This window comes from Triticum dicoccoides, chromosome 4B (genome assembly GCF_002162155.2).
Source record: "Triticum dicoccoides isolate Atlit2015 ecotype Zavitan chromosome 4B, WEW_v2.0, whole genome shotgun sequence".
In the NCBI taxonomy this organism is placed as follows: domain Eukaryota; kingdom Viridiplantae; phylum Streptophyta; class Magnoliopsida; order Poales; family Poaceae; genus Triticum; species Triticum dicoccoides.
The window spans coordinates 95018182-95028166 of record NC_041387.1 but is presented as its reverse complement, the minus strand read 5'-3'; the positions used below and the strand labels follow the sequence as shown (position 1 = coordinate 95028166).

Sequence of the window (9985 nt, the reverse complement as noted above, 5' to 3'; positions counted from 1 at the left end):
TGTTGCCTCGGTTTAGGAAAAAAAAAAAGAGCGCAACAAGCCTTGCCCCTGACACTGCGTACTGACAGAGACACGCTAACTTGTGGCCCCACCTCGCGAGCCACGCGGACTCGCCGTCGACGAATTCCACGGTGTGGAAAGAGCTACAGTGTGAGGATAATTAAAGCAGCGATGCTGACATGATTTTATATTCTTAGTGGGCGCATCATACTGTTTTCCCAGAAAGACAGCAGCGAGTGAGCATCATAGGCTAGCCCGCTTTGAGTCAAGTCAACCTACGCGCTCCATCCAGATCTCACTAGATTGGTTCATATAAATCCACCCGAAGCTAGCAACTACTCCAGCAAGGAAAGCGATTCTTCTGACAAGCCTCATCCCCGTTTCGTTGCTCTCTTCACAGCTGCTCGAGAGAATCACCCCCAAGTGTTCGATCTTCTCCAGGTTAGTGCTTTCGAATCGAGAAGCATCATATATGCTGCTTCGTTTCCAAGAGATCCGTGTATGCCTAGTCTTGTGCACTTAGATCTGTCCTTCTATATGGGGCATAAGAATTTCTGAAGATTCGTAGCTTGAAGCAGCTCACCTCAAAGCTTGTTCAACCTTCAGAAATGGCGACTAGCGCTGGCGGAGGTCAGCCGAGCGTTCTGAGCACATTACCGAAGAATCTGCCGTTAGACTTTCTGAAAACCATCACCGACCAGTTCTCAGAGGCGCGTAAAATCGGTACAGGCGCATTTGGAACCGTTTATATGGTACGGTCATTCCTTTGCTTTCATATTTTCACCTTGGCATGAGTTGCTGAAAAAGTATCTTTGAGGTTGAACAGGGACATATGCCGGATGGCCAAATAATTACCGTGAAGAAACTCGCGGACAATTCGCCAATCGCGCGCGACAAAGCATTTGCTAACGAGGTTCAGAATATTATGGCTCTCCACCATGAAAATGTACTGAAGTTGGTCGGCTACTGCCATGAAGGTCAAAAGAAAGTGGTGCTGAACAACGGAAGATATATTGTGGCTGACATTGTTGAGAGTTTACTTTGCCATGAGTACTTACCACTGGGAAGCCTTCAGAAACATCTTTTTGGTATATAATACTACCCGACTCAAATTGCATTCATGATAATGTTCAAATATGTTTACATTATGAATTGAAGTTTGGCATCCATATATTCCGTTATCTTTTCAATGCTCAATAATGGGGAAAAACTGCAACTATCGAAAGAACTTGCTATTGTACTGAAAGGTTGTCTTTTGTGAACATATTTTTGCTGTCGGCATTCTAATAAATAAATGTTCACGTTATTGTAATTCTTTATATTTGAGTAATTCAATAATTCAGTGTTTCACTTCCTCAGAAGTACATACAAAAATGGACTGGAACATACGCTTCAACATAATTAAGGGGATTTGCAATGGTTTGCACTTTGTACACAGCATTCCTATTGTCCATATGGATCTCAAGCCGGAAAACATACTGTTGGATGATAACATGGTGCCGAAAATCGCCGATTTCGGTCTCTCCAGACTCTTTGGTCAAGAACAAACACGGATGAACACACAGAATGTTGTTGGGTCATAGTAAGTCGACCACAAACTGCGATAATGTTTTGTTCCTTTGTCTTAAAGTAAACTGCATTCTAATCTCTCCGATAATACTTATAAAAATCTTAATGATATGCAGTGGATACATAGCTCCGGAATATCTATACAAAGGTGAAATCTCCACGAAGTCAGACATATACAGTTTAGGCCTACTAATCATGGAGACTACCACGGGAGAGAAGAATTGTCCAGGCAAAGAACCGTCGGCAGTGCAGTTCATAAAAAATGTAAGAGAAATTTTGCTTCATGGTTTGAAAACTAAACTTTAAAAGCTCATGTTACGATTGATTTTTGTGTTATCTTGAGGATCATGATTCCAATCCTATACGTAGGTACGTGAAAATTGGAAAGAGCAGCGCATCGCATCCGAGTACCCATTGTTAGATGCGGATGGCCTCCAACAAGTAAAAAAATGCATCGAAATAGGACTGGAATGTGTTGAGATTGATCGGCTGAAGAGACCATCCATAGAAACAATTCTCGACAAGCTAAACGGACGATGTGCATCCATCAGAAACTAAAATGTCATGCCAGGTATGCAATTTTCACTCTGTTATAAACCGACTTATTCTGCATTTCAGCTGCTGATAACCTACTGTATGAAGTTTCAGGTCTCCAATCTCCATCCAGCATGAAATTTGGGTTTTGATCAGCAGACATGTGCAAGATGGAATGGACGCTCTCTATTACTGCTATAATGAATTATTTTAAAACAGTATGCTATGATATGTACGTCACTGTGAAGCCTATTAAATTGTATTTCTCCTTGTAACTGCTACGTACTCCACATATCTCTTTGGGTTTAGTTCAGACAAATTTATGTGATGGAATGTAGCAAGGGAAAGCAAAAACTTTGTGTCTTGATGTGTTGATAGAAAAATAAAGTCTAGCCCGAGAAGGGCCAAACCCGTTTTTGCAATGCCACCCCCTACGAGCTAGACACCTGCCAGAAATAGCGCCGCAAGATCCAATGTTCCCGCCTTTGCCCACGACCAGTCCTCAACCCTGAATGTGTTGAGTAGGTGGGCTGTGCACCGTCGAAGATGACCGCGTTGTACCGCTTCCAAATCCATCATGCCATGAGCATGATTATCGAATATGAGGTGGGGACGAAGTGGATGGCCTATTGCCACCCATTCACAAATATCTTCCTGGCAGTAAATCAGTAGAAGAACCATTCAAACTCAGATTGCCCCTGCGAATCATCAAATTCTGGGACCCAATTTGGTCCCTCATTGCCCCAAACATGAAAGTAGCAAAAAAAATTTGGTTAGGAGAACCACAAGACTAGATTGCAAAGAACAGTGGTACAACACACCTCAGAAAGAAAGAAAATTACAAACTGGTCCATGGGGGGGCGATTCACCACATCCACCATCGCCAGATGCATGACAAATGAAATTCATCTGATGAAGAATGAACAATCCAACATTCTTGCAAGAAACCAGAAAAGGGAAAACACGTTCACCAATGGATGATACTTGCAAGGATGATGTCTTGACGCCAATTGCCGATTCCAGAGCAAGAGTAGTTGACTCTTCATTGATCTTAAAAGAAGTCCTTCCAAATGAAACCACCATAACAAAGTGCCAGAATTATGCACGGGATGCACCGTAGAACAACACTTAGCGACACATGATTTTTTGATGACGTGGCATGAAATTAATGAAGAGAGAAAGGGAGGAGAGTTGTGTGCACATTAGGTGAAATGAAATTAATGAAGAGAGAAAGGGAGGAGAGTTTTTTATTACCAATGTACTACCTCCGTTTTGGTTTACAAGTCTTGCGCGTATACCTAGGTAGCCAATTTTTATCACCCTAATATAAACTATATAACACAAAAATTATATATTTTGAAAGTAGGAACTCCAAAGTTTATGTTGGTATATTTTTTGTAATATATGACTTGTACTAGGCTGGTCAAATTGACGACCTAGGGGTACGCGCACGCCCTGTAAACCGAGAGAGAGGTAGTACTGAATGATGTAACTCTATAGTTTTCGCACTAAAGTACCAGGAGGCTTTTCCCTTCAAAATAAAAAAGAGAGCAACGTTTTTTTTGCGGGTGAATGAGAGGGCAACCTTATTAATGCTCTCACCTCCCGTTGGGTGCAATGCATACACTCTATTGGAATAGTTGCAAGATGAATTGTTGGTTGATGACATGACTACTTTCACCAACAAACAAACCAAAAAAAGCATTGAAATGTCCTTATTGTTACATGTTGTAGATCTCTTCTTGGCATTTGCATACCTGCTCCGTGCCATGCTTGTTTGACAAATTGACGGGCTCATTCAACGGGGTCAAGTTAGTCTAGTTTATAACCAACTTAAACTATTTGGGGATTAAACCAAACATCTTGCTATACGGTAACCCAAAGACAATGGCAGCTAAGATCATACCAACCGTAGTCTGCAATATTCAACAATCTTGTTTCCAAATGCCTACTTGCCCGAGTTGCTTGGCATTTTGCTCAATTGACTTTTAGCATTACTACCCACTGCTCTGGGTAGCACATGTCCCGCACATTTTGTTGTTGCAGGCGATTAGGCGACAACGGACTTCATATAATCATATACTGTAACATAATTTCCTTGTTTGCTCTCATAAGTTGTTTCAGATGTTTAAGATGTCGTCTAAACATCGTAGTAATAACTGAATATTTAGGCTGTGTGTGCATACAGAAATCGTCAGTTTCAGTTGTTTTTCCTATCAAGAGGAATTATCCACCGATGCGCACAATATACTCCGGCGGCCAGATTCACCCTACACCCAAGTGGCCCAGTCTGGCGACATAATCATCCAACCTGTCAGACTCACGGTGTCACAAATGGCGGAGTCTTGCAAGTGTTGCTGCTGCCCGTATGGACCACCACGAAACTGCAGGCGGTGGTTCGCCGGCTTGGGCATCGGCCTCGCCGTGGCCGCTGTCCTCGCGGCTATCACCGTCGTCGTCTTGCGCTTCGGCGTCGTCCCCCAAGTCAAGGCCAAGGTCTATGACGCCCGTCTCAACAGCTTCGCCTTCGCCAACAAAACGACCGGCGCGGCGGCGCCTACGCCCGTCTTCGCCTTCAACATCTCGGTGGCTCTCGCCATCCGCAATCCCAGCGGGGCGGTCATCAAGCACACCAAGCCTCTCGTGGCCACCTTCGTCTTCCACGACCGGCGCCTGTACAACGCCACCGTCGCCGGCGAGGGGCACAAGCACAAGATGCTCAAGACCAAGGTGCACGTCGTCCGCGCCTCGGGGATGTCCCGGCGTACGTGCTGGACGCGGCGGCGGAGGAGGACTTCAAGAAGCAGAACGCGACGGGCGTGTTCAGTGTCGAGGTGCGCCTCTACGGGGAGGTCACCTACGTGGGGCTCGACGGCCTCGGCAACAAGCGCAAGCTGGGCTTCAGCTGTCCGCTCGCTCTGCCGCTGGCGCCGCCGGGCCCCGAGGTCGTCTTGTTCGCTGAGGTCACCTGTAAGGCTCAGGAGCCCGACAAGATCTACTTTTGATGAACCAATTCTTCTTCAGAGTATTATCGAATAGGAATTCCCGAATGCACTACTTCATGTTTTTCTAGTTATTAGTATTTGCGCATTTCTGTGAGCATTTTCAGTTCCGTGGATTCGATTTAGTACGGAATCAATGGCCGCCATTGTCTTGCTTCCAAACGAGTAAAAGACACACCTATCAGCTTTGGTCTTCACCTTCAACATCTACCGGAGACGATGTGGCCCTCAGCCGCGGCCAGCTCCCCTCCACCCAAATAAACGTAATCCAGGATTAACACGTACTGTACGTAGGAGGATCTACAGCGGATACACCAAATCTGACCCTCAAACACCTGTGGGCACGTCCGAGCGCGTTCGCGGACAATGACCCGTCAGGCTCAAATTATCATTTCCACAACCAGATACCTCGATTACTAATTCTCAAATCCATACAATTACATGCACGTGAAACCTAATCTTAAGCGGAGCTCGTCCGGCTCCGCCGAGTCCATGTACGAACGGCTGGCTGCATCCCTCGGGGTATTGATACGGTCGTCGGCGAGGTAGAGTAGGACATGTGACACATACCATCTTACGGGACTCGAGGCGTCGCCATCTCCCATCCTCTACTCTTCCTCATTGGAGCCCGGCACCTGCACGTCGTCGGCGATGTGAGATAGACGATGTCATCTCCGACCTCTTCAAGGAGGTCGCACGCCCGCCAAGCCGAGGATTTTTGAAGCCGAATGTCTACAATGACAAAGAAGAGGAGAGGTCAGACACCCAACTCACCAAGCACGGTTGTCCTCGACTTCCTCCTAGGAGCAACAAGCCCGACGAACTATGTCACCTCCGACATCTTCAGGGGGGTCGGCATAAGATCATTGTTCATTCAAAGGACTCCCTCAAGACCTCGCCGAGCAGTCTAAGATGGCACATTCGGTTCGGCATTAACCTTAATGCAGCCAAGCTACCGATGGATCAGTACGCTAAGGGTACCTAGGAGGCCGTACACCTAGTACCTAAGTACTTCAAGGTCGGAATCATGCAGACAGACCATGACAGTCGCCAAAACAGCAGGAGCCCGCCTGGGTTCTCATTTCCAAAGACAAAAGACTCCCACTCCACATGTGCTCAGGGTCTACTTACGTTGCAATACACCGGGGTACCCGACTTCCGGGAAATAAGGCCACCAGGCCGGCCTCGGAGCCTGGTTATTGTTTGGGCTGCTCGCTTCTAACGGTGGGCCTCCTCTAGAAGGATATATCATTACTTGTATAGTAAGACATGATTCATAGAAAACTTGGGCAACAAGCCATGTAACCCTACCCCTCATCCACCTATATAAGGGGAGGTAGGGGCCTCCCAAGGAGGCATCGAACATATCCAAAACATGCACACCTCATACGAGGCCACATCAATACAATACACACAGGATGTAGGGTATTACCTCACAATTAGGGCCTGAACCTGGGTAAACCCTTGTCTCGCGTGTACCCCAATCTGATCCTCTATGCGCGCTCCGCCCCATGAGGTGCAGGGAAAGGATGGTTTTCTGCACCGTCACACCTCACGGGAAGATGTTGCTCATAAATTTAGAACATACACCAATGACCGGGTACTAAATAGGGTGGTCAGTGATGACGCAATATCACTGACTAGACACCTATAACAGCCGGTCCGTGATGCCATATCATCAATTTGAGGTGGACGGTGCCCTTATCACTGACCGGTCAAAGCTAGCCTTGTCGGTGTTAAACTGCCTAGGTTAGCTCTTAGAGACTCATATTGACGCCACTTTCAGAGCCCGCCTGTGATGAGCTTCATCTCTGACCAGTGGCCACCGATGGATCAATGATGACGGATCGGTGGTACAATGAACAGAGACAATAACATTGCATCAAGAAATGTCAAACCGCACTGAACAGAAGAAACAACACTGCATTTGAAGTATAAAATCTTTGATACAAGAGATACTGGAATAGCAGTTACCATAATAAATTTAACAAGTTCCACAATGACACGCAACATTATTTCCGAAATAAATTCATTCTAGTAATAACAGAGCAAGCTCTTTCTTCCATGTTGCCCTTGTTTCTTCAATAGAAGATCCCAGTTTATGCTCGCATGGAAGTAGTGGAGAACTGAAATTTTGTAGAGTATATGTTAGCAACACCAACTTAAATGCAGCATAAGCTAAATGCAATTATGTAAATAGGGTAAACACATAATAACAATGAAAATCTAAACTATAAGTAAACAATGGATAGTCGACAAAAAGCAAAGGAAACCAAGTATGCAAATGCGATTATGTTCCCTCATTCTAGAAAAGGATGGGGTCACAGTATCTTAGTCCAAGCATTTTAGGGCTGCAAATGAGAGAAAAAACAATTCTTTTGAAAGCCTTATGCAACTTAACTGGCCATGCCAGGCAAATAGTTTGCATGCAATCAGGTAACTTCACAAAAATAGTACGCAACATATTAAGACTTAAACTGTCCGGTTGTTTGTGTTGTGGTGAATGTATTTTACTATCTGTTGTGAGAAACTAGCCGCAAAAATTGAATAAAATTGGCAGGCTAGTTAGACAAGTGGATTATTAATATCCACCTCGATCCCATCCATTGTCTAATTTGATCAATCAATATGGATTTTGGAGGGCACATCATAACTACACAGGTTTCGAAATATACAGATGGACTTTTGTGGAATTTTGCCACTTGAAACATTAGTGTATAGGCAGCAAGCGAACAATTTAAGCGGTAGGTTTCTCAGAAGCGGCCACAGTACACTACTGAAAGATATTAGAGATTCCTCCTCTTCACTTGCATGAAACAAAGTGATCTCAATACAGAGCCTCTGATCCAGTCCATATGTAATTTTCATACCTGGTTTGCCCTTTCGCTTGCACAACGTCCATCGAGCCTCTGAACAATGCTTTCGATTGAGGGTCTGCTCTTCCGATCAATGCGCACACAATCTAGACCAATTTCAATGAATACTTTTACTTCCTGGAGGCCATTTGCATTTAACTTTGAGTATCTGGACGCTATGTGTCCTTCTGTCCAATTTTGACGTACCTACGTAAAGAATTTTGAACTGTTATCCTAGGTGACAACATAAAGTTAAAGTCTAACATAAGCTTCTTGATTTCAACAATTAAATCAGCATGTAGTATTCTTTCTTACTCTTTCAATAAACTCCCTTGCTGACGGTTCGTTCTGTTTGGGGTTATTCTTCTCGCCGGTGGTAGTCTCGATGATTAATAGGCCTAAACTATATATATCTGACTGAGCGGAGATTTCACCTCTGTATAGGTATTCTGGGGCTATGTATCCGCTGCATATAATTAGCAGTGATAATTTAATACGCATTGCTAGTAAGTGAAAATGCAATTTACAACAAAATATTAGAACAGTTCTAGTCAGCTTACTATGATCCCACAACATTCTGTGTGTTTGCCCGTGTTTGTTCTTGGCCAAAGAGCTTGGAAAGTTCAAAATCCGCGATTTTTGGTATCATGTTATTGTCCAACAGTATATTTTCAGGCTTCAAATCCATATGGATAATAGGAATCCTATGAAGAAAGAGTAAACCATTGCAGATCCCCTTAATTATTTTGAAGCGCACGTCCCAAGCCATGTTAACGGGTTCGTCTGAAGTTAAAGATCGAGTTATTTCAGTAGCTAAGATAGTAGTTCAAGGAATAGAATATGAGAAGGTAATTTGCGCTCCAAACTTTGTAAATAACTAAATATTACTACATCCGTATCAAAATATAAGACATTTTTTGTACTCAGGGAGTAGACGAAACTAAAATAGAGATTTATCATCACATACCAAAAAGGTTCTTCTGAAGGCTTCCCATAGGTAAATATTCGTAGCAGAGTAGACTTTCATAAACGTCTGCAACAATATATCTTCCATTGTTTTGAACAACTTTCTTTTGTCCTTCATGGCAGTACCCGACCAACTTGACCACATTTTTATGGTGGAGAACCATGATATTTTGAACCTCATTGGTAAATGCTTTGTCGCGTGAAACCGGTGCACTCTCCGCAAGCTTCTTCACGGCAATCCTTTGTCTATCTGGCATAACTCCCTGTTCAACCTCAAAGATACCTTTTCACCATTTTTTGTCAACAAATTCCGAAAATGCAAAAGGTTGTCAAGGCGTGAACATACCGTATAAACCGTTCCAAATGCACCTGTACCAAGAATGCGCTTGTCTGAGAACTGATCTGTGATAGTCCTCAAGAAGTCTAACGGCAGTTCCTTGGGTAATGTGCTTAGAACAGTCTGATTGTTCCCCTCGGTATTGACTCCTCCTGAGTAAGTGGCCATTTCTGATGGTATGACAGGTGATGGATGTGAGCTGCTGCAAGCCATGGATTTATATCGAAACAACGGAAATAAAATCAACCTTTTTTTAAGAAAGGAAAAACATGTGTAAAGCCACAATATCTTGTTTTAACTGAGCTATAAGCATGGTTGTGCGTGCTGCGATCATCTGAAAAACAACAAGGTTCTTAATACTCCTACAAAGCACAGCACTGACCTGGAGAAGATCCAACACTTGAGGTATGCTGCTATAGATGCTGGGAAGGGAACAGCGAAATGGGGCTGAGGCTTGTGAGATGAATGGTTTCGTTGATAGGCGAAGGTGCATATAAATGAACCCAATGAGATCTGGATTGACTTGACTTGACTTGACTTTCCCTCGAGTCTTCCTCTTTCTTTGAAAAGAAAACGGTGATCTGTAGCGCGTGAGGACCTCCACCGTGGTCTGGGGTGTGAATCTGATGACGACGCGCTGGACGCTAGCCTTGCGACCGTCGGCGTTGTGTCCGTGTACACTGCGAGGTAGGGTTCAAAACACGGTCTATGCTTAGCGCGTC

General features: G+C 44.3%; 2 protein-coding genes across 5 annotated transcripts; one reads left to right on the top strand and one right to left on the bottom strand.

The window, feature by feature from the left end:
• Nucleotides 1–206: 206 nt before the first annotated feature.
• On the top strand, nucleotides 207–2525 carry LOC119295231 (cysteine-rich receptor-like protein kinase 6). 3 transcript variants are annotated; one of them, XM_037573597.1, is made up of 7 exons: nucleotides 207–441; nucleotides 579–752; nucleotides 827–1088; nucleotides 1360–1582; nucleotides 1686–1833; nucleotides 1939–2140; nucleotides 2218–2525. In XM_037573597.1, the coding sequence occupies exons 2-6, from the start codon at nucleotides 609–611 to the stop codon at nucleotides 2125–2127; spliced, it is 966 nt and encodes a 321-aa protein (XP_037429494.1). In that variant the 5' UTR covers nucleotides 207–441; nucleotides 579–608; the 3' UTR covers nucleotides 2128–2140; nucleotides 2218–2525. The 3 variants fall into 3 exon arrangements, with proteins under 3 accessions (XP_037429494.1, XP_037429492.1, XP_037429493.1); XM_037573595.1 differs by having other exon boundaries at nucleotides 208–441; nucleotides 607–752; XM_037573596.1 differs by having other exon boundaries at nucleotides 208–441; nucleotides 607–752; nucleotides 2212–2525.
• A 4483-nt stretch (nucleotides 2526–7008) lies between these two features.
• Nucleotides 7009–9720, bottom strand: LOC119295230 (cysteine-rich receptor-like protein kinase 36). Of its 2 annotated transcripts, none has more exons than XM_037573593.1 (7): nucleotides 9646–9720; nucleotides 9273–9433; nucleotides 8928–9189; nucleotides 8521–8743; nucleotides 8276–8426; nucleotides 7976–8167; nucleotides 7009–7231 (listed from the first exon to the last, which is right to left on the bottom strand). In XM_037573593.1, exons 2-7 carry the CDS (start codon nucleotides 9429–9431, stop codon nucleotides 7205–7207), a joined length of 1014 nt encoding a protein of 337 aa, XP_037429490.1. In that variant the 5' UTR covers nucleotides 9432–9433; nucleotides 9646–9720; the 3' UTR covers nucleotides 7009–7204. The 2 variants fall into 2 exon arrangements, with proteins under 2 accessions (XP_037429490.1, XP_037429491.1); XM_037573594.1 differs by having other exon boundaries at nucleotides 9273–9462; nucleotides 9646–9709.
• Between the last annotated feature and the right edge of the window lie 265 nt (nucleotides 9721–9985).

What these genes read in the sequence shown, in the direction of transcription:
- LOC119295231 (XM_037573597.1), top strand. Translation starts at nt 609, where the DNA reads ATGGCGACTAGCGCTGGCGGAGGTCAGCCGAGCGTTCTGAGCACATTA. An exon ending in CAGAATGTTGTTGGGTCATA is followed by an intron (nt 1,583 to 1,685) that starts GTAAGTCGACCA and finishes AATGATATGCAG; the next exon opens with TGGATACATAGCTCCGGAAT. An exon ending in CAGTGCAGTTCATAAAAAAT is followed by an intron (nt 1,834 to 1,938) that starts GTAAGAGAAATT and finishes TCCTATACGTAG; the next exon opens with GTACGTGAAAATTGGAAAGA.
- LOC119295230 (XM_037573593.1), bottom strand. Translation starts at nt 9,431, where the DNA reads ATGGCCACTTACTCAGGAGGAGTCAATACCGAGGGGAACAATCAGACT. An exon ending in CAGAATGTTGTGGGATCATA is followed by an intron (nt 8,427 to 8,520) that starts GTAAGCTGACTA and finishes AATTATATGCAG; the next exon opens with CGGATACATAGCCCCAGAAT. An exon ending in CAAGGGAGTTTATTGAAAGA is followed by an intron (nt 8,168 to 8,275) that starts GTAAGAAAGAAT and finishes TTCTTTACGTAG; the next exon opens with GTACGTCAAAATTGGACAGA.